The 24,939-nt window shown below is 40.1% G+C and overlaps 1 protein-coding gene across 12 annotated transcripts in view; it reads right to left on the bottom strand.

The window, feature by feature from the left end:
* Positions 1 to 24,939, bottom strand: part of ank1a (ankyrin 1, erythrocytic a) — a 116,221-nt gene that overhangs the window by 63,531 nt on the left and 27,751 nt on the right. For 11 of the 12 annotated variants that reach the window (XM_042487598.2, XM_088076761.1, XM_088076764.1 and 8 more), the window contains exon 2: positions 7,664 to 7,756. The exons of the other annotated variant lie outside the window; for it this stretch is intronic. In XM_042487598.2, the coding sequence (XP_042343532.1) occupies positions 7,664 to 7,756 (93 nt within the window). The remainder of the gene's footprint in view (positions 1 to 7,663; positions 7,757 to 24,939) is intronic. 12 annotated transcript variants of the gene reach the window in all.

The following is a 24,939-nucleotide window of genomic DNA, read 5'->3' as shown; positions in this document are numbered from 1 at the left end:
TAAAATACGCAGATAATTTTGTCCTGGTTGACGTATTGGTCGGCCTCTACCTCAAATATGTCAAAAAGATATTCCATTAGATGGCAGTTTTTCGTTGTTGTTGTTGTTTTTCAAACAAACCTTAAGGGCAACCCTACAAGTCCTTGGCCTTTCTGCATTATATTGTTCTCAGTGCACAGGATTTTATATGTCTAACTATATGTCAGTTTACAGCTTGTGCGAGTGAAGAGGAATTTCCTGACACTTGTTTGGGCTGCCTCAGTGCAGCACCAGCCTCATTTCTCACCATAAATATAGGAAGCGTTGAGGAAACAAGCCTGAAATGAAAAGATGAAAGAAGAGATGGATGTAAAGAGCGAGAAGAACTCGGCACAGCTGACAGAAGGGAGGACGTCTCGGGCACAGTGGCAACTGTGCTGATAAATAAATGCGCCTGGGGGGCTTCACTGAACCCGTTCGCCTCAGTTTGTACTGTATCTTCCTCCATAGTCTTGTTGACAGTATGATGGCATCTTAATCTGCACAGCTTTGCTGAGTCAGACCCTGATTTCTCTCAAACACACCTTCAATCTTAACGCTATCAACACTGAAGCAGCTGAGCAGCTTCCTGCAACAAAGACAGACTGGTACAGACTGCTATGTATGGTCAGCTCTTAATTTACAAATAAATACTTCATATTTGATGCCGCTTTCTGCTTGAGTTCATATCACTGCCTCAGGGGCCAGATGCTGAGCTGCCATGTGCATCCGAGACTGATGTGTTAATAAATATTAAATATAAGCAATTAAGGAAGATGTTTTCATCAGTCAGGGTAAGGGCAGTGAAAAGAGAGATTATAAAACTGACGTCTGTTACTCCACTGCTTCCGTCTGCCTGCTCTAACGCTGCCTCACACACATACAGATTCAAACACACACTCACAAATACAGACAGTCTCATCATACACACTCATATTTGCGTCACGCATTCACCTACAGTGCAGTACATGCAGGTGCAAAACACACACGCTCACTCACATTCAACACACATACAGTATGCAGCTCATAGCAACCTTCTATAATGCAGGCGAACAGTTCAAGCAGCGGTATACTCAAACTGAACGAGGTCGTGCAACTCGTTGTCCGACCATGTGAGGAGGCCAACTTGTTTCTACTTCAAAAAAAAAAAAAAAGGTGGTGTGAGAAGCTGGTCGTCATAGCAAGGTGTTTAGATTATGAATTGGAGTCTGATGAGGCCTAAGATGTAGTTGTTCTCAACCAGGGGTCCTTGAGGGAGTTTCAGGGGGGCTTGAGAAAATAGGGAATAGTTTTATTAAATTGAATCCACAATAGAAGTGAATAATAATGGTGACTATTCTGACCACAGGTTGCACTTCCTCTACAGTTATCTCCTCAAATGTTGTCAGCAACTATGGAATTGGCATCTACATCATATCTAAAAACCAGAGTCTTTTCAGATAGAGATCCTAGAAATGAAATCGTATTAAATGGGGGTCCGCCACCTAAAGTGTATCATATTAGGGGTCCTTGATGAAAAAGTTTGAGAACCAATTTGGCTGGTCCCACTTCTGCATGCCTGATAATGGTTGAGGTCAAGGTGGGCCAAAAACATATGTATGGATATAACAAAAAGGAATTACTATTATACATTAACAACAGTGCATACTGATTGTTTTATCAATCACTTTTTACTTTGTTTTCGCTCTTAACTCCTGGTTGTGGTGGGCTGTGCTCTACTCTGGATTACCAAACTTCCCCTGATGGGATAATAAAGTTTGACCCGACTTCTAGTTACTTCAGAGCACATAATAATAACAAAGGCATCATAGACCGCAGACGTTAAACAACACCTTTAGTTTGAGGTTTAATGGTGATGGGCTGCATTAAAATAAAATACCACTATGCCATATTAAAAGGTGCTTAAATGTTCTGGGGGAAATGTGGATATGGTCTTTGAAATTAAGTAAAAGTAAAAGCACAGTTTAAATGCCAAACTAAATCTATAGTCTCCATTAAATGTTGCCAACAATCAAATTAAACCATAGAAAAATGACATAATATTTCAGCTACAGGAAGTCTGGATATTTGTTTTTGCTGTTCTGGTCTAGCTCAGAAATATCGAACAGACGGAGAGTCGGTCTGTTAAACACTGAGCAGATCACTCCTGGCTATTGCTTTGATTTTTTTATCGATTTCACTCGAACTTTCAATTCTGAGACGGCTGACCAGGTCTTCATCACTGCAAATGCTGACAGGGTTGAAGAAGGAGTGTCAATGAATTTTTGCAGGATTTGGAACTGTGCACCTTTTTGGAGCGACTCTGTACGGACTTGTCTTATCTCTGAAGAAAGATTTTCCATTGCAAAGGAGTTTTCTATAGCGTTCGACCAGCACTTCTTTTGGAGTATACTTCAACCTTTACCATGCACTCTATGCATTCACCTAAAACTCATGCACATGCTTGCATGCATGCACATTGATTGTTGCTCAGTTTCTTGCACTTTTTGTCACACAAAAACTCAAACCGGGGCCTAAAATTTCAATAGAAAAAGAAAAACAAAAGCTGCTGTTTTAAAGGGGAACCTAAGTAAAAACTTTTTAAAAGTCACGAATGAGAAAAACTCAAGGCAAATGGGTTGAATTTATAAAAATTAAGTTTAGCAAGTTAATAAGTTAAAAAACTGGTAACACCTAAATTCTCTGTAGGTCGATTTTTCAAGTAGAGTCTTTGTATCATTTCAACAGCTTTGAGATTCCACAATTCAACTGTTTCAGTCTATTCCTTAGATGTCTGACAGATTTTCTCGAGTATATGCTACAATTCACTACATATTCTCAGAATAATTTAGTTCAAGTTCAACTCCATTAAACTGAGAACACGCATCTATATACTTTATAAATATACATCTACAAATTTGAAACAGTTGAAAACTCAGCTAAAAAACTTTTTAAATGTTACAAATACTTCATAAACTATCAATAGGTGGACAAAAAGGACTGATCAGATTTGAAAAAGTGAAAAAGTCTGGACATGACTTTCATAAATCCTTGTGAGCAACAAGCTAAACATTGAAGGAGAAATTCAATGTATTTTCACATTGTTTTGAAACAAAATAAGAAAATTGTTCAGTTTGGACTGGTAATATCCATATTTCATAATACAGTGACCTGCGTATGGAACATTTTTCAATTCAGCCTTACGTTTTTCCTGATATAGGCCCCATTTATGCTTATGCTAGCATAAAAATGTGCTGGTAACAGTTTTTTAAACTACTGTTTATAAAGAAAATGTTGCCACCTGCTATGCTACATGAATTCTTATTGAAGGTTTGACATTTCTACTTTCAAAGGTGAATTTTTTGCAAATGTTAAACCTGCAACAGTGAACCTATTCTGCAAGTGTGGTCTGCATTTATAAAGCCATTCAGGTTAAAGTAACTTTGGATGGCTTCATTGAAAGTATTCTTTGTGGGCCAAATAGTTCCTGTGAGGCGTCTCACTGTTGCAAAGAGCCAGAAAAGATCGGTTCTTAATGGGTCAGCAAGACGAGGAGAATCCCGCTCTTCTGTCTCCTTCCTAAAGTTGGTATCTGGCCAACTGAGACATTATTACACGACTTCTGCAGGTTTGCACAATAGCAGCAAAGCCCCCTCTACCTTTTATCTGAATTATGTGAAGCTGGTATCAATAACCCTGGGACAAAAATGAGAGTTACAATATTTGAATAAGCCACGGCCTTTCACATGTAAATTAAACTCTGCCCCCCTAGCCGAAACAAATTACAGCCAACTGCTGGTGGCTGGACATGAATGGGCTTCCTAATGTAGTCTGCATCTACAGTGGGCCGGGGAGCAGCTGGAAAAGAGAAACTGAGACGGGGGAGAATTTATGTGACAGTGCAGAGTGTGACAGTTTGCTTTTTTTTCATATTGAGTCTGCCATGCAGCCGTACTGTGACGAATGGGGCTTGGCTCCCTGAGCATCTGTCTCCAAGGACTCACTGAGGGGTAATTAGAGCTGTGGGATGATAGGGGATATTCTCCAGGCCCACTAACTATTAATGGTGGCAAAGGGGACGGGGCCTTTACACAGACCTCTGACATCTCACACTTCTGTTTTACAGGATGGGGCGGGGTGGGAGGGGGCGTTTGATGAAGCGTTAGATTTTGGTGTAAATTAAATCAGCCCTCAGGGGAAGAGTCACAGTTTGTGAGACCAGTTTGAGGGATGCTGGGAGTTTTCTGTCACTAGGCTGACCGCTCTGCATTATTCTAAATGTGTTTAGCGGGCTGAGAATAACGGATTAGGCTGAAACTTTAAAAGAAAACTTTTGTCTATCACATGGATACTAAACTTGCTTTGACCGGGGCCACTTTTGCAAAATGATAGGCTGCCAGGGGCCAGTTAATAAACAACATTAAGAATTAATATATGAATAATATTCCCCGGGTGTTTTTTTCTGTATATACAGGCTCTATGTTGATGCTCTTTTATGCTCTCTGGCCCCTTATTTCCATTCAAAGTACCAAAAGAAAAGAAAAAATTCCAACCTAAATGAATTTGTTTTTATTGCAGCACCCTATTGTGGGCCAGATCTGGCCTGCAGGCAGTAAGGTAATTATGACTAGTCTTACTCTGAAAGCAGTAATTTTTGGTAACAGACACAAGTGGTCAGACAATCAGGATGTAAACAAACTGCCAGGTTTGTCAAATTTTAGTTGAAACTAAACATTATTGTAAACATCTATAATAGTTACCATATTAGACTCGAAGATGGCACCCATTCATTTGACTGAAGTTTTCTCCCTTCCCTGGTCCACTTGGCTCATATACTTTACATTAGGATGCCATCACAAACATTAAATTTAAAAAAATGAAAAAAAGGGGCGCCTGGTGGATAGAGCGGTGCCCCATATACAGGGGTTGTGTCCTCGTCGGGGCCGCCGCGCAAAAAATGCTTTTTGGACCACAGCGGCTTTTTTGTTGCAGTGCTGTGGCTGGCCACTGGGACAAACAGACAGCAAAGCCGAATGGTGTTTTCTTAAATTATACATCCACACTTTTCCTGTGCAATAAGGGATTTAAGTGACTTCACTTTAGTGGCTACACCGCTTACAGCCTGAATGATTGTCTGACCGTTCGTGTTTGTTGCCATGTTATACCTATTTTGAGAGATTTAGCTACATTTTCATCTCTCATTAATGTCTTTGGTGACTGTTCTGACAGATTGAACCGATGGCTGGAGCTGCAACGATAAATATGTTAAAGTTGTAAAAGTGGATAGATACAGGACTGGGGCAGTAAAGGAAGGAGTTGAGGGCTGCTGGCAGGAGGAAACACTGTATCACTCTCTAGTAAACACTAGTTGAGGAAGCTGACACCCTGTTGCAGGGATGTGGTTTATGCTGCTGTTTTCCACTGCTGTGTTGGCTAAGGGCCAGTGAGGGAGATTTGGGCTCTTCAGGACGATCACTGCGCCACTCAGGAACACACAGGGCCAGCAATCACCACACTCCTCCTGTCTGCACTGTATTTTATATTCCTCACTTCTTGTCATTTATGTCATCTGTAAACCATAAGGGGGTTATTACACTGGTCCTACAGTCCCAGCTGCTTTGAGCTGCTTTGAGCCTTTACTTCTTACAGGATGGTCTGTATAGTCCTAACTGACAGGGGTGGGGGGTTGTAGTATTGTGATATTTTGCATGGCACAATTTTATCAATAAACATAGTATCGTCTTTTAATTGTAGAAATTATTAATATTGCAAATATAAATGAAATTTTTGGTAGCCTACTAGAATAATAACACCAATTGCTTTGTCAGTGCATTAGATATATTTTGCTGTAATAAAAATGACTGAGGTGAGATCAACACACTCAAACCTTGCCTTTGGGGTCATAATTTGCAGATGAAAAAGGTGATAAAGATGTTAATATCTTAATACTCTCTGCATATCACAAAAACTTTGAAAACCCAAGAATACTGTAACGTGATTTAAGTATCGTGAGGCCTTTGGTTATTCCCACCCCGACTAACTGACAGACAGAGACAAATTAAAAAGATATTTTTTTCACTCATTCACACAAAATTTAAAAGAACATTCAAAAGGAAAAATACAACTGGCCAATGCACACGCATTCATGAGCATCACCGAGGGAAAGACAATACTCCATATTGTTGTGTGTTGTTAAACACTGTGGGTTTACCTTCAATCTGTGTGAAATGTGTTGTTTTTGTTCTTGTGTTTCTGGATTTCCAAATGCTTTATTTTGTCTGTTGATAATTGAGGTTGATTAATAACCAAATGATGCTCCAGAGGGTTTGGGAGCAATATGGAGATCGGGAGAGAAGGTTTGGGAATTTGACATGAGAGCAAGGGGGGAAGTAGGATTTGAGGGGAAATCATCATGGGTAAAGGTCGTCTGGAACAGGTTTCCCAGCAGTCTTATTGCATCTTAGATGATCTCTCCTCCCCAGAGTGAAAGTGGACTCAAGATCATCTATCAGATAGGTGCAATAAAACGTTTGGCAAACGTGTCCCTGACTGTTAAAAACAGATCAAACTTGACAAAACACAGGCACAGCACATGACAAACAGTGACAGGACATACACAACAGCCACAATACACAAACACGACACCGGCACATCAAAGGCACGGGCAGAGACAGGCACCACCACAACATCTAGAGCAGAAACACCACAATGGAAAACACACAAAGACAGACTGAAGCACAGACACAACACAGACGGGCATTCAACTTAAATTTGACTAATACACAGTCTGAAGTCATGCACAGACGGAAATCGAGCATGCACACAAACACACTGATAAGAATTAAGAGGTCAACCCTCCCAAAACACACACATAAGACTCGCACACTTCCCCTGCTTCCCTTTCTCGCTTTGGCTCACACACACACATACACACAAACATAAACACACACACACACACACACACACACACTGCATGTGTTTTGATTTAATCCTACACACAAACACAGTGGTACAAATGACAAGCATATTTTATAAATCAGAAGAACCCACAGGAAAAATACTTAGACTCTTGTCTGTTATCACTACTGTGAACCTGTGATGTGTGAAGTACTTTGTGTAAAAGTATACGCAGACGTGCTAAAAACTTGTATCCAGTTGATAGGAAATATATCAAATCTATATTTTGCCCGTGGACTCTTGCCATGTAATATGCTGCTTGAGAACATTAATTTCAGGGAAATCACAGACACTGATATAGATGTGAATAAAGATACAGATACACACTCATGTTGTATATCAATGTGAGACTAAAAGGAAAAAGAAAACGCAAACAACCAAATGAAGAAATAAAAAATCAGCAAGTTAGTACAATACGTCAAGCAAGGACGGGAACAAAGAAAAAGCTCCAGCCTGATCCCACGACACCTGACTGAATTAGCTCACAGCACAACAGCAACACTGGAAAGTCAAAGGAACCAGAACTACAATACCATAAGCAACACACAACAAAAACAAGAGAGATAAAGATAAAAACAACAACAACAGCAGAGCAACAGTGACACAAACTTTAAGTGACAGATACAGGATGGTCATAAATACAGAATATATATACATATAGATATATAGAAATAGGAAAAAGCCAGATATACGTGTTGCAGATATTTACTTCATCATCATAGTGCCATACTCCTTGGCCATCCGGCATCTCAGAGCTCACACTACTGTCCTGATCGATTAGCCAGCGATGCACGGCGTGGGCCTAAAAGGACATACGACATAAAGACAGAGCCCAGTTAATCGCAACAGTGAGAAGCAGAGACGGAGAGACAGAAGAGGAGAGGGAGAGGAGGACAGAAAACAATGGCAAGGAAATGAGAAAGCTTCAAAGAGGAAACAGGTGAAAACATTATATTGAGACACAGGTAGAAAACAAGGTGGAGGGAGAGGGGGAGGAGGAAGAGAGCAGGAAGAGGACCCACCCCACCCCGCCCCTATCCCATCCCACCTTGCTTGTCCAACCCCTCCCTCCCCCCAAAGAACGCTCCCTGTCAGGAAACAGGTCAGGTCAGAATGAGTGGTATGAGTGTGAAAGCACGATATGGCACGACACGAGGATATCACATACAGTGGTGAGCGCCGGGCGACGCCACACTGATGGCGATGGAGGCGGATCTGGTGTTGATGGTTTGTAGCTCACAGATGGATCAGCTGCAACCTACAGTACTCGCCGAAATGAGTCGGGATTCCTTTACAGATAACGATTGTGCGAGTGGCACCGGGACACAAAATGTAGTGTACTTACCCAGAATTCACACATAGAAATGTGCAACCACATTTGTGCAGTAAAAGAACACACCACAAAATATCTAACACAACAACACAGAGAGAAACATACAATAAGACCAAGTCTGGCCTCTGACTGAGATGCATACAGAAACAGTGTACATACATACATATTACATTATATTTCAGAAACTAATATGAAGGCAGACTCGCAGATAGTGTGAACACAGCAAGAATGTTTGAAACAACAGTTATTCATAAAAAATGTCAACAAAGGTCTGAAAGCTCCAGACAGTAACCAGACAACACTTGCTTTTTTTCTGCTTCGCTCAGCGAATAAGAGACACATCTCCGAAATGTCTTCCTCCACACAGACAGACACACAGACAGAGGGAAGGATGCAGGTCAGTCCTGCTCTTACTCCCTCTGTTAAGATTCAGATCAAACACATACTGTAGCCAGCTCTAGTCCCGGTCACCCTGAACCACACACACACACGCACACGCACACACACACACACACACACACACACACACACACACACACACAACAAACTCCATCTGTTACTCCTGACTGTTGTCGTGTCAGCACCCAAAACAACCAAACGCAGCTCCTTTCGTGACGCTTGCCGCCCCTTTGTGGCACAAATACTTGTCAAGATTTACACTGGGGTGAAATCGCAGAATGCAGGGGATTAATTACCCTGTCATGGCTGCTACTGCACATTTACTCTTTACTTTACGCCAGCAATTTTACGGTACATGTGTTGTGTTTTTAAGATGCAGTGATGCAGGCTGTCATACCATGACACTGCAAAATAACATTTATTTTAGACTGAAGGGCCACTTAGCACACAAACTGTCGACTAAAGGAGAAAACTGTGAATTGGCCTCTTTAAAGGTATGTATGTAGTATATTATGCAGTGCTTCATATTATTCTGCAGAGACCCTGCTCTCTGCCTGTAGATTCTTCTTATTTTTGCTGTGGTCGGGAAGTTCGTGGGCTGCAAGTACTGGCAGTCGTGTGTGGTTCCCAGCAAGTAACAGCACACAGGTGAGCTTCGGACTTTATACAAAGGAAGCAACCAGGTACCAGACTGTAAGCATCCAAGCATGCATCCAAGATGTAGCTTAAAAAATCCCATCGCAGTGCCAAAAATGATAAAAGCCAAGCAGACAAAGCTCGTTCCAAAACTCGATTAGATCTGGGGTTGGCTTTAAGTTGATCTTTCACTGGCCAGTACAGAAGGATCGGATGGGTTCAAGAGAGACAAAGTTATCCTGTTTTCAGTTGGTTAACAGACCTAACAGGTAGGTGGACAGTTTAGTTAGCTTGCTGCAGTATCTTCTTTTCCTTTTTCAACAAATGTAACAGTGCTACAATAGTACGAAAGTCTGCAGTGTGCAGACCATAAACTGTATATAAACATGGAAATCGTGTCTACAATTTCTTCTACCGTAAAAAATGCACTGGTGATGTCGTTTGGAGCAAGAGCTTGTAAAGTAGTGATCTCCACGGTATCAAGTTTTTTGCCCATACACCCCTCCGACTAATCACGAGCAGCAACATTGAGCACGAGCACACTGATTGGCACACATAGCTGTCAATCATGACGGCAAACCTTGATTAATAGCATCAAATAACTTATTAAACCCAAACTTATCAGAAAAAGGAACACTTGAACAAAACATAATTTAAAGAACCCATGTTTGGGAAAAATGTATTTGATGTGTACTCTGATTTTTCAGTTTGGCCCATGCTTTCAGGTTAGGATCTATAGAGCTTAGGATCTATACTGAAGCCACCAGGGGAAGATCTATACGTTTTGGCTTCACTTCTGGTAGCTGTCATGTCGTCCATAATTATATACATTTTATGGCCCAAACAGAAATCAACAATTCCATTATAGTATACCTTTCCTAAAGAACATGACAAGAAAACATGAGGATATTATAGGTTTCCAGGTATAGACACACAAGCATTTATACACACATTTGTGTACTGTTGTATTTGTAAGAGCACACTACTTGCATGACCCTCGATGTAGGGACTGCATGTCTCAGTGGTAACTTGTGAAATGGTTGAGATGTAACAGAAATGGTTGGACACAGCCAACTGTGAAAAGGTGTTGAGTCGGGATTTCCAAAGCTAATCGACCATCCAACAAGCAGTACTGAAGGGAGTATCCTGGCTCCTTTACACTTTACTGTAATGCAAACCTAAACTAACATTCATTGCATCTTATAAATAAACCCTGTGTTTAATTTTATCTTTAAACTCAAGTCCTAACCTGAAAAACTCCTTTGGAGGCAGGGATAGACAAAATGTCCTTTTCCCTAAGGATTTTGCTCATCTTTCTACACTTGTGAGGACATTAGATTCCTATAAGGACAGAAATAGAGACAGAGACAGAGACAGAGACACACACACACACACACACACACACACACACACACACACACACACACACACACACACACACACACACACACACACACACACACACAAAGAGGGAGCAAGACCTTCTGTGTCAGGTGTTGTGTCTACGAAGACAGATGCATTAGCTGCTGAACACATAGCAGGGTAGTGGAGGACAACACACAAAAACAGACGGAGTCCTTTCAAGGGTACAGTGAATCAGAAGGTGACAGCAGAGGCCAAAGTCCTCTGTTAGGACACCCGAAAACAGACAAAACAAACAGAAGGGTGTACACCCAGACAGCAGTGCAGTGCCTGTTCTATATTTGATCCTTTTTTAACTTTCTAAGCATGAATGTGCACTTTTCATGACCTTCACCTGTGAGAAATATTTACAGAAACAGATACTCTGTAACACTGTCTGCATGTGGAGCAGTGTGTGTGTGTGTGTGTGTGTGTGTGTGTACGTGATGCACAGCGGCGTCATCCGTAGAGTTTGTGGTGAGTTACAGAGCGTGTCAGCTTAAAAGAATAATTGGATTAAGTAGCAGACGGCTACTGATGACAGGGAGAGACGGGTGAAGGGGTGTTGGAGGAGGAAGAGAAGGGGGGGGGAGACAGAGTGAGACAGAGGGGGGAGAGAGGTGCTGATAAGAGTAACAGGCCATTTGCTGCTGAGCCTCTGGGAGCCTGAGGGCAGCGAAAAGACACAGAGGGAACTCAAACCGTTACGCTATAGATTAGAGGGATAAAGGGATAACACTCGTAGTCTCTGGACAACTAACTAGCAGCCTTTTGGCATTTGGGTATACTTTACATCAAACTCCAAGACAAGCGTAAGACAACCAATATGAGTCATGTACAGCAGAAAAGAAAAAGAATTCGTCATTTTGTGTCTGTTTGCTTTCAAACCCTCCTGATGGCCTTTGGAGTAGAGCCACTCTGGAGGATGTTACCTCTCCACACTCACAGCTCATCCTTTACAGTGTCAGCTGCAGAGCCAGAGCTGAGGATGAAACTGAGGACAGGAGTCAAATAAGAGACGAGTGCGGGTCAGAGGAAAGCTCATATTAAAAAAAAGAGGAGGTTATGAGAGAGAAGCCGAAGAATTATTGGAGAGTAATCTACTGAGAAAGGCGCACTGATGAAAGAGGGCATAACACAAAGCTGCTGCTGTGTTTTATTTGTCACGAGTATCATTTGTTGTATGTTGACACAGATGACCTCAGGTGGAGCAGAAAAACACTGGAGCAGAAGCAGAATGTGCTAATACTGCATGGAAATGTAAAAAGCAGGGTTTTACCAATATATTTCCATGACTTTTCCATGACTTTGACGCAAATTTTAAAAACCTTAAATTACGTGACATGAGTTATGTTTTTTTATTTTGGTTTAGGGGAGGAACATACAACTTTAAATGGCTGTATTTTACATATATTTTACTTACTTTAGTTTAAAAAAAAAATGGCAATTCTTAATTTTTTTTTTTAAGAATACATGTACATACATGTTGCTTTTCTTTTTTAAATAACCAAAAATTGTAACATTTATCGCAGCCAGACACTGTAAAAACAGAAATTATTGTTGGATTTTCAAATTTCAAACGTTCCTTGAACACATCACGTGTTATTATACAGGTTTGTGAAACAAAATTCCATGACTTTTCCAAAACTTTCAGGGTATATTTAGATTTCCAATTTTTTCCAGACCTGGAAATTGCTATTTGCAAATTATATGACTGTTTCAGGTTATACATGACTATATAACCCCTGAAAGAGGTAAAAATGTGAAATTAAAACACATATTTAATAATTTTTTTTTTTATAGGTGACAGTCAAACAGTCAATAGAGCTTTTGTATAAAACTCCAAATGTGCATGTTTTGCTTGTTACTGTATATAACTGTTACATAGCAATTTTCTTTTTCTTCTTCAGTCACACAAAAAGACGAAGTTTCATCCACATGAAGTTGTCGACTGCAGCTGATTTCACATTCACTACACATACGGTTATACTGACAGTCAACAGAACATGCTGTGGTCAGTTTACAACAGGCGCACCAGAGATGATTACAGTCCACCTCAGATCAGTCCATCTGATTTAAATTCATACACAATGAATGAGCACAGATACAACAGTAAAATACAAAAGCAGCCTACAACAATATAACATAAAAACACATCACGCATGTCCTGATTAATTAGCCTTCCTGCAGTAACCCATACAGAGACGTGGCTAAGGTTACAATGTAAATCTGCTTATTGTAGTGCCACCATCTGGCAGACATAGATTTTCAAAACAACAAAATCAAAATTTGTGCACATTTTATGCAGTCTAGTGATCTATATTTTTGCAAGGTTGCAGGGCTATGAAACCTCAGGTTAATAATATGTCACCCTGAAATGTTTCAAATCAGCACACAACCACTGTAATGAAGTTAAAATAAAATCTGGGGGGGGGACTAAAAATCAGCTTAAGATGAAGAATTGGTGGCATTTGCAGGGGTAAAATAAGGCCAGCAAATCCAAAAATTCATGATTTTTGTTGCTTTTATGGTGCAATCCCACTTCCTTTCTTTTTTTTTGTTTTAAGACATGGTCTCAAACCTCTGTCATTTTTAAATGTAAAAGATGTAGAACCTGGGGAATCACTCGAATCATCCTGAATCGAATCCTGTTTTTGATTATACTTATTGATCATGTATAACCATTAAATTAGCCTGTAGGTTTTCCATACCATAGACTGTATAAAAAAGATGAATTACATGTCAGCTCCCCAAAAGTGAAGCCAAAACATCTCAATTGCCCCCTGGCGGCTAGCTGGAGTATAGGATATAAACCCCACCCCTCTTCATAGCAAATGGGTCATGGCACAAACTAAATACTCAAACAACAAATCACCCTGATGTTTGTTCAAGTGTTTGTTTTTCTGAGTTTGGTTATTAGTACTGAAAACATACTTAAAAATGGGGTTTGACATCATGATTGACAGCTGTGTGTGCCACTGAGTGCCCGCCATCAATAGTGCTATTTGGGATTGGTTGGTCAGGTATATTGGGCGGGAATTTGATATCTTGGAGATCACTACTGCGCAGACTCTGGCTCCAAGTGACATCACTAGCGCAACATGGCAGCAGCCGTATCCGAGATATTTTGGCTTCAGTTTGGTACAGAGGGAGGAAGTGCAGATGATGCATTGTCCATCTTTATATAAAGTCATTGGTCCATACTGTTGTTACACTTTTTTCATAATGAATTAAAGTCTTTTTATAACTGAAATAAATACAAGGCAAGATATTTAGAAAAATGCCATTGATAAAATCAGCGTAAAGGCATTAAAAGTCAGGGCAGGGATCATTATTAGAATACGTAAAACTGGTGAGCTGCCAGCTTTAAAAAAAAAAAAAAAATTCCTGCCAAGCAGTTTGCACAGCTCTCCCATTAGAATAAGCCCTCCACAGGGAGAGAACAGCTCTCTGCTGCTCAATAGACCTGCACCGCCTCAATAACCCACACTCCCTCCGTTAGAACAGGGAGAACAATAAGGTACAAAGGAGCTGCGATATACAAATGACTGTAGCATTAAGAACCAAGCACCTTCCTCGAAACACCTATTCATCAGTCCAGCTTGTTTTACCCCCGCAGTGCATCAGCTTCTCTCTCCATCGTCCACCTTTCTGTCCATTATCGTCAAGTGCAAGAGAAACATCGAGTAATCAAAGCTCTAATGCCATGAGTCAAACTAGGCCAACGCCTGGTGAAAGGCTGACACAGTATCTAAACTAAATGGACCCCTACTAAATTATTCAACTCCTAAGAAAAAAATCAAGTGGCGTTATAACAAGACAGCAACATTACTGAGGTGCTGGACAGTAAAGAGCTCTTCTCAGAATTCCATAATGCACCTGATTTATCTTGTCTTCACTTCTTCTTTCAACACGACTTAACTGAACACATCACAGAGGATATTAGAGGCCCTAATGTGATAAACTACATGGTCGATTAAAGTAGACATGAAACACAGCAACATGAAAGTGGCGTCTATCAGTGAAACGGGAGCTCAGAAAAGTACAAAAATAGGAAAAATTTAACAGGTTCAGAATACATTGCATGAGGACAAGGTATTGTTTGAGAATTTTTTTTTAATGCTTCTGTTACTGACATGAAACCTGAATTAACCCATAGCAAGCCAATACTTCTCTTGATACCTTACTAATATACCCTGTAAGTCATTACAATAAAAAACTCTCTGAATCATCATTAGCATTTCAATATAATTAGTTTCTCAAATAATTAAAACATGTCTCCAAACAATAACTTACTTATCTCAAAACATTTAATATCGCAAAAAAATCTTAAAATAAGGACCAAGTATCGCAGCATAATTAAAAACTTGACAAAAGTTTGACAAAAAATGACACTTAATTTGAAATAATGAGTAATAAACTAAATAAACTCAAGCTACTGAGACGCTTTCCCAAAATAAGGACTTACTTATCCTGAAATGAGTTAGTATCTTAAAATAAACTCTGTCAAAGCATTGCCTATCTAATAAGAAACAATGCTCAGTATTTTGAGAAAGCTTTTCGTTATACTGCTATATTAAGACATTATTTTGAGAAAGTTTCTATTTTATTATTGTATTATATTATACTATACAAACACTTATTGATATTTTTATCATATTATTAGTAATTCATTATTTTGAGACAGTAAGTCATTACTTATTATAATGACTTCCTATAGATTTGTTTTTCATCACATCACCGAAATGGGCTTCAATACATGTTGTATTATATTCATACTGGAAAATATTATCAGTATTGTGACACTGATGGAAACAATACTGTCTCAAGACTCAAGACTGAAAAAGGTACAAAGTAAGAAATGCTGGCAATTTTCCAACAGTATTAAGAAAGCAATTAGCCTTTTCATATGAGGCTTACATAATAACTAGTTATACAGTAATTGTAAGCTTGACAGTTTTGTTCCTTATGGAGTAAAAAACAATAGTAGTCATTCTGATACATTATTGATTTTAGACTCACCGGGGCTCGGAGAGTATAATATAGTTCTAACAATAGTTTTGATGATTTTACTGTCAATTTGTCAAATGGAATCCAAAACAAAATGTGGATATACATACTCTTAAGGCATGCAACATGCTGGTGTAGGTTATGACACTGTTATGGAACAACCTAAATTAAAAAAAATAAAAATTGTTTGCATTATAAAAAAATAAGACATCCTGTAACTCGCCCCAAAAAACAAATAAATAAAACATGCCTGCCTGATACATTTGGGTGAGAGGTTTTACTTGTAAGCAGGCATAAAAGAGAGCAGATATAATTTAGAAGAGGTGACTTCCATCATGACAGAGAGTTAAGAAACAACCAAGTGAGAATAAGCAGGAGAACTCTGCAGATCTGATAAATTATGCATGGCAGAGAGCCGGCAGCAACCAGTCCGAGCTCCATCAGCAGAGGAGAGCTGGTTTCTGGAGGGGCACAGGTGGGACCCGCCAGGTGGGATGAAAGGAAAGGATGCTGCAGTCACCTCCAACTATCACCTCTACTCTGTTTTCTCCCTGTCTGTCTAACTCTCCATCTGGGCTCACATTCTCTCTCTACCTGTTGTGCAGAGCCACGCTCTTCATCCTTGACTGTCCACTCTGCCTCCATCTGTGTACAATGTGAGGCCCATGCAGAACACTCGCAGTAAGGATACCGTGGAGAGACATACAGGTGTTGACTCATCTTGATGGACAATTTTAGGCTGTTTGTATAGTTGTTAGAGCGCCTATGAGAGGCTTTACTTGTATGCATGTAAATAAACAGTATGAGAAAAGGGTCACATCGACAACTTGATATACAACATGATACTTTTATGAATTGCTTTGACACTTTCAAGTATCAAAAATGACATATGGTACCAAATTATGATACCTAAGTCAACGGCCTCAGTGAGCCAATAAAGATGCAGTATGCTTATAAAAAGACCTACTAGTGCTGTTGAATAGCTTTCTTATGTTGCATGTTATAGAATAGAAGCATGAAGAAAAAAACATATTTTGTCCTGAAAGAGGACTCATGTTTGTGTTATATTTTAAGAGGCGTGACTACAGAGTGTCACATAGGTTTTAAAAACTGTTGAAGAGGAGATCGATAGTGTGGCTCTATTTTATCAGGCTCGATGCCCAAAATTGTCAAGGTGCTAAAACATAAAACTGAAGACTTGAAACAGACAGCCAAAGTTAAACCACGTTATTTAAACAGGTTTTTTGTTTTAACAGGCATTTAATTTTAATTTTCTTTTTGTTAAAATGAATTTTATAAAATTGGCATTGAAAGAAGTATGGTTCAGGAACTGGAATCAAAGTCAAATAATTGATACTAAAAAAAAAATTGGAACGTTACCCAGCCCTAGTCACATCAAAAGCGGCAATGGTGACAAGCCCACAGAGAATTATCACCTGACTCTGCATCTCGTTGTTTTGGTTTTCCAGCAAACATTTTACTTTTTCGTTCACTCTAGCTGCTCATGTAAAATGTTTTCTTGATGAAAAGGCAGCTGTTTTCAGAAAAGGTCAGTGGCATTCACCTAAAAGTAAACAAGCTAATGGCACTAATGATGGATTGGAAATGTGCAACAAAAATTTTAGCAAAAACTTTTATCGAGTAAAAGCCAGAGACTATATCATATTATCTTGCACCACTTCACTTCTCAGCAGAGAAGAAAAGATAACGTTTTCTCTCTTCTCTCCTCTTCCAAGCTGTTGCATGTCCACTGCAGCAAAATCTGGGGACCAAACATCCCTAGGAGTGCACCACACAGCACACTGATGAGCAAAAAAAAAAGCCATATTTTTTACCTTTCAAAAATGGTCACCATCCTGCCGCTGGTGAAGCAAACATACATTTTGCTCCCCATTGAAGATTTTTTTTATTGTAAAATCTAAAAGGCCCGAATTACAAAGGCAGCTACACAAATTAGTCAAAGTAATATGTCAAATGCAAAAAAATCATGGCCAACACAAACAACTGCATCAGTAAAGAGGAGCAGTAGCCACAATAGTAGAAACAGCGGACACTACAGCACTGACAAAGAATTACAGAATTACAATTACAATATCAGACTTCAGACGAGGTTGTGTCAGGCCCTCTGCATTGGATTTCTTTCTGCAGTGTAATGAGGAGTTCCTGTTATTTTGCCCACCCCCTCTGATTCCTCCTAGTCCCACCCTCTGCTGTGAGCCTGTGGAGGTCAAAGGTCATCAAAGCAGAAAGATTAACATCACAGCACACAGAGGACATAGCGCTTTGATGTTCTCTGCAGAGGAGAGAAAGTACAACCTCTTCTGATCTTCAGCTCTGTTTGTACCTTTTTTTGTCTTCCTCAGAGAATACTTAACGGGGGATTGTCGAGGCAGCGAGTGGAGGAGTCTGTTTTAACAAAAGGACCTTTTAAACGCGTGGCTATGAGTGCCGGCTGACACCAGTATACTAAATGTAAACACTTATAGGAAGGCAGCAAAACCGGTTAATGTTAGTAATCTGGAGTGGTCATTCATTTTTCTTTGACAGCGAAAGATAAAAAACTCAAAACAACAAAGGATTATGTGATTCCAGAGAGCTACAATGGAAATTCAATGATACACAGTGTTTACTGTGGTTGGAGCACTCTGAAGTTGAACTTTGACATGACGAAAGAGTGAACAATGTTTTTTTATGTTTTGTGTGAACCTTTGGGACTTGTGACATTTGCACTGACACTTTGTTAAACACCGAAGGGATGAGAAGAAAGAGAAGACACAGGAGTGGAGGCTACGAGGTTGAGAGAAGCCAATTTAAATTTCTTTATGTGTTTTATCAATGACATTTAGCTGCACCCCCTGCCCCTCCCTCTTATTTTCTCCTCTTTCCATTGAAAACCGTTGCTTTTCCATCCCAGACTATTTTTATCCAACATTTCATTACCATAATAAAACACATGCATGAAAAAAAAGATAAACTCAAAGAGACAGCTCAGCCAAAAACCTGGATTTGGGAGGCTTATTTTCATCTTTCTTTCTTGTCTTCTATTCTTTTATGTTGCTCTTTTCTTTTCGCTCAGAGAAATGGAAAGAGACATGCCTTTTCTTTCAGCCTGTGCCTCATTATGGTGCTTTTCAGGTCTGCTCTTTTGTATGGGGCCAGCCAGGAGCCGTGCACAAGCATAGCCGAGCAGCCGGTGGATTACCCAGACTCACGTCAACACTTCGACAGAACCACCAAGCACTCCAGCAAACACCCCTGCCAAGTGTAGCATGAACGTTACATGCTTTAATAAGTGTAGCCAAAGAGCCATGCCAAGACTAAACCAACAGGAACAGCTGCTGTGCCGCAGACATCAGTTTGGACAATACATCTAGGTCTTCAAACCAGGGCACGGCTATCATAATACTGGACAGAACGTATAACTGTCCACTGATAATCAGCATGCAGTGTGTAGTCTAGCCACACTGAGCATCACGTCTCAAACTGAACGCCAATATAATTAGACGTTCAGAAGTGATGGAAGTAATTTTTTTGTCACTGAAAAGCCTAAGGTCACAGAAACACAACATGCTGCGTCTCTTTGCTTAACATTTGCCCTGTAATAAAACATTTTCGGACGACACATGTTGAAATATATCATTATGAAGCACAGGTAACTGTATAAAAAAAATCTAGTCTAATTTCCAAAATAATTACTCTTTTAAGAAATGATTTATTTTATTCCCAAATATTCCATCATTTTAAATTATTACATATTCTTAACTTCATTTGTGTCAGTTATTTATGAAATTACAATAAAAGTAATCTCTATAAACAGATATCTGCTTATGTACGCAAAATATGCAGGCAACAGGACAAGATTTGGGTATCAGGCAGTTCAGAGAGCAAAAGAGGCTGGATGCACTGGCAAAAATGTCATCTTGGAAACCATCAATGACACCTCTGATGACATTTAACTTTTCCTTAGCTTTTCTATTTTATTCATCTACATTCATATGTAGATATGTATTTATAGAGATAAGCCAATATGTTGTCTGGACGTGTCTCAAGTTGTTAATCCAACTGTAAACAATGACTGGTGCATGGAAGACAAATCCTGGGCTGGATGTCTTCTGGTTACACCAGAACCCCTGAAATATTGGCCATTGCCCCGAAAGGCTTATTGTCGTTGGCGGATGATTGCAATATAGGCCATCTTTACACTCATAATGTAATATCTGTTTGAGGTAAAGAGAGCCATTCACACAAAATATCTATGTTTTAAAGCTGCCTTTGAGAAAGGTGTAACTTGAAATGACAAGCCCACAAATAATCATCACCAGTTCCTCCTCAGATCTACAAAGCCTTGTAGCTTCTGTTGTCGTCGTTGTTTTGGTTTAACAGCCAACAACTTATATGTTTCAGCTGAGTCTTTCTCATCATCCATGTTTCTATCTGCAGCAGGCAACTGTTTTCGGAGAAAACGCTCTAAAAACTAGACACATATTAAGTTGGTGATAAAAGTTAAGATAAAAGTAGAGTGAATATTCGTCATGAAATGGACAAACACACAAATTTATGCTAATCTGTATCTGCCGTACATGTAAATATGTAACCATTTACAAACAAGTTTGCACTCCACTGCCCCTGAGTGGCCAAAAAAAAAACAGTGAATGCAGGTTTAAGATGCAAAATAACCAAGCAGCAACCACTGAGGCTGAAAAATCAAGTCAGTGCAGAAGAGCCAAAAACTTCAGTTCCCTGAATGCCCACTTGAGGCTGGCTCCAGAAGCCAGTCAGTTCCCATAGACCTCCATGTTAAAATACCAAACTTTACAACAGAAATAAACATGTTTACAGCCTGGTACAAAAAAATGGGGCTCCTAAAGCAATGTGCCTGCTCATGACAACTATATTAGGGTTCAATTTATACATAACTTACCCATTTAAATTTTATGAAGGCTTCAAGTTATGTATAATTAAGGGCATTGCCACCTTAAGTGACAGATTGTCTGTGAGGTGCTGCTACTGTCTATAAGTCAGAGCCACCCCTCGCTCCTCCACAGCTCCACCCTTTCCATAATTATGGTCACTTCTGGTTCCAAAAAGAACAAGGTGGCGATGGCCAAAATGCCAGACTCGACGCTTTAAAATGACAGTCCACAAACCAATGGGTGACATCACGGTAGGTTCGTCCATTATTTCATATTTCATTTTCAATGAAAATAACAGAAACACAAACACGTTAGGACAATGAGGTCCTTGGCTCACGTGTGTATAGTATACACTATATATGTGTGCGCTCAGTAGTTGGTGGTCATAAATCAGAGCTGTACTCTCACCTCTCGACTTCCCTCCTGGGACAGAAAGACAGATACCCCCCTCTAAATGTGTCTCTACATGTGGGGCTTATTAAGCCTTTTTGCTGTCGCAAGTCAGTGTTTCTCCAACTCACACCTGTGTGCACAACACATGCACCTGCACATGTGAACACACATATACCAAATATCATATAAAGGCAGTTTTTCTAAAACAAGCTTCGGAGTCATGGTTTGAGAACTTCCATATTTTAAGCATTATATTGATCATAAAATTTACCTCAGCCAAAGCCTTTGGAATTTCCAAGAAGCAGCCCTGAGACTTTTCACACTACAGTGCCATTACATGGATAGGCAATAAAATCCAATAGATGGCTGCTGCATAGCTTTTAAGAGAAAACTTTATTGCAAGTATCCTTGATTAGATTCACAGTGGGGAAATTGAATCTGAAGGGTAATATTCTCAGGAGGGATCAGGACAAAAACAGCAGCCAGCGAGCTGTGAGGGTGAGAGACAAAGCATTAAGCCTGTCAAATCCCACAGAAAAATGGATTCGTCTTTCTAACCTTTAGAAAGAGAAAGCCCCCCCAAAAAAAGCCTACAGAGTGGGCTCAGAGAGTGTGATGAGAGAAAATTACATTTTAAGAGCTTTAATGTAACACCTACGAGCCTGGTGTGAAGGTTGGCACCATTAACACTGTGGATGCCCTCTTTTTGGTTCATTCACAACATAGTGAAATATTTTTCTGGTGAACCCTAACAAATACACCTGCTGGCAGCATTAGCTCATCAACAAAATACTTTTACTCCCAAAATAGGATTCAAAGAAAGCTGATGGCTAAGCTAAAGAGACTACAGTATCTGCATATTAATGTTAGCGGCATGTATTGTGACAGAGGACAAAAGATGGCAGAAATCTGCCTTGTACCACAGATGTCATGTCATACAAAGGAGACAGAAAGGGACAAGAAAAGAGGTATTATCAGCGGCTGATGTGCATTATTTAGCTGAGAAAAAAAGCTGGTGTAGTTGATGTTTAGAGCTTGAAATAAAATTCCTCCCTCATACACATTTCTCTCTCTTTCTTTCCCTCTTGTTGTTGCTGACTCAGCCCTCAGGGAGACTCCTCCTTGAGGCCAGCCCTGGCGTGGTTTCAGTGGGGCTGGAGTCCTGCTGATGGTTAAGGTTTTTTTTTTTTTTGGGGTGTGTGTGTGTGTGTGTGTGCGCGCGCGCATGCGTGCATGTGCCTGCATACTACATGTGCATGCAAATGTACTGTAGTGCCACAAGATTACTTTATAAAATGTACTCAATCTCAAATACAGTAAAGCCTGAGAGGAGGAGGATGTTAACATGAACATCTTTGTCATTTCTCAAGACAGTCCATCATTAATTTCTCCTGATCAGTTAGACAGGACAGTCCAACAGCCGTTGCAACAAGTTAAGAGTTTCAAAGGCCAAACACCTTATTTTCTAAAGCAAAAAGCAAATATGAAAGCAGTATTACTAAATGATGTTCTGTATTTCCTGCATTTTTCTACTAGATATTTTCTGATATACATCCCTGTCGCCAGTGTGTTTGCAATAAATACTGTACAAGACAATATGACTGAAGATGAGTTTGAATTGGAAGACAGCATAGAGGGCTTATGGATTCAGAGGTGGTTGGAATTAATTTATATGTTTTATGTTATTGTATATGGTACAGTTCCAGTGAATTGTAATCCAGCCAGAACGTTCAATTTGTGTTATATAAAAATGGGGTAGAGCAGCATCTTTGTATGTAGTTCTTTCTGCAGGGCCTCGCGGTCCTGTTATGTGCGATTTCCGTACCAAGCAGTGATAATGCCTGTGATGACACTCGGTGTGGTGCAAGAGTAGAAATTCTTTGGTATCTGAGGGGGATAACTAGAGGTAAAAAAGTGATGCAAACACCAAGGTATTTGAAGCCATCAAACCTCTCCACGGAGGAACCATCAATATAAAGGGAGGTGTAATTCCTTCACTGCTTCTTCCTTAAATCGGCCATCTTCTCTTTAGTTTTGCTGACTTTCAGGAGTAAGCAGATGTTCTGACACCAGCGGGTCAGGTCCTCTATCTCTAGATCTTTTCATTATAATCTGTGATCAGGCCCACCACAACTGTGTTGAAAGCAAACTTGATGATGGTATCGGAGTCAAAAATGGCTACACAGTCGTGTGTATAGGGAGTACAGCAGGGGGCTCAAAACGCAGCCCTGGGGTGCTCCTGTGTTGAGGATGAGGATGGTAGTCGTATGTCTGCCCACTCTCGCCACCTGGGGTCTGCCTGTCAGAAAGTCAAGGATCCACATGCACAGTGAGGTGTTTAATCCCAGATCCTTAAGCTTTGTGACGAGCCTGGAGGGAACTACGGTGTTAAATGCAGAACTGCTTTCAGTGAAAAGCAGTTTTACAAAGCTCCCTTTCATGTGCAGGTGAGTTTAAGTGTTTAGGATGTATGCTATATAACTAATAAATTAGTCTAAAAAATGTCCATATAAACCACCATTTCTAGGATCCCAAGGGGACACCTTTGTACTACTTGTTTTGTCTGACTAACAGTCAGAAGCCAAAAGGGTATTACAATTACCCCAGTTTAAAAATAAAAAGGAGAAATTAAGCAGGTAACATATTTGAAAAGCTGGAACCAAGCTGTTTGACATTTCTTGTTGATATATAATTCACAAAATACTCAAGTATCAAAATCAGCAATGCATAATTTGCATAACTGTATAATTATGAAAGGAAAAAGGTGATACTGTACATATAGCTCTCTATTTTTCTCAAAAAGTATATTTACACATTTAGTCATATCCATCACTTTTTTTTTTTACACACACACACACACACACACAAACACCTGCAGTCCTTTTACACTTCTATCTATCCGCATTATTGACACACACAGCACTAAGACACCTCAATCACTAACGCACACACGTGCACTCACACAGCTGTTGAAAAGCAATTTTCAGTGTGTTCATGAAGAGGGCACGTTGAGTTCCTCACTGCAGTTCTTCCCTGATTCTGTAGTCAGCACTAACGGCACGTGGCTTAAACCTACACCCATGTGCACACTAGGACAGGAGCAAAGATACGCGCGCGCGCGCACACACACACACACACACACACACACACACACACACACACACACACACACACACACACACACACACACACACACACACACACACACACACACACACACACACACACACTTTCACACACCCTTGGAGATACCTTTGCACACACCCTTGCATTAATGCAGATCTGCACACGCCTGTACAAATGACCTGCACATGCACAAAGAGGTCCATGTAAAGAAACGCTCATACAGTACACAGTCAAACACAGAAGGCGAGCTGAATGCATCTAAAAATAGCACCCTATTGGCACCCCCACTGTCATCATTATTCCTTTCATCGTCCTTATCAGCAGTGTGGGGCTCATTCAGTTGGTGGACAGTCAAGCCGCTTTCATGGAGCTTTCCTCGTCTCCCCATCGACACCAACATGACCATACCCTCCTCATACCCTCTTTTCAATTCCTGTCCTCCATTTCTCCTCTCTGATATTCCCATCTTGCGTTCATTGGTCCCCTTCCCTCTGTTCTTCCTTTTTCTCTGTCTTCTTAGTGGAAAGCACTTATAAGTGACACCCAGCACAGTGTGCAGAGAAAAAGATGAAGGAGGACAGGAGGGCACATCTCAGAGGAGAACCTTTATCTTGTTAATATAAGCCCACTGATGAAAAAATGTGTGACATCAACCAAACTAACAACAGATGAAACAAGTCAAAAAGAGGAAATGAATAAAGTGGCGGGATGAGATGATGAAACAACGCAGAGAAGAACAAAAGAGGTGAATAAGTTAAAAGTGAGATGGAGGAG

Source organism: Plectropomus leopardus, chromosome 4 (assembly GCF_026936395.1).
Source record: "Plectropomus leopardus strain MGB_pleo_1.0 chromosome 4, ASM2693639v1, whole genome shotgun sequence".
NCBI lineage: Eukaryota > Metazoa > Chordata > Actinopteri > Perciformes > Serranidae > Plectropomus > Plectropomus leopardus.
The sequence above is the reverse complement of the archived record's forward strand: the minus strand, read 5'-3'. Positions and strand labels throughout refer to the sequence as shown.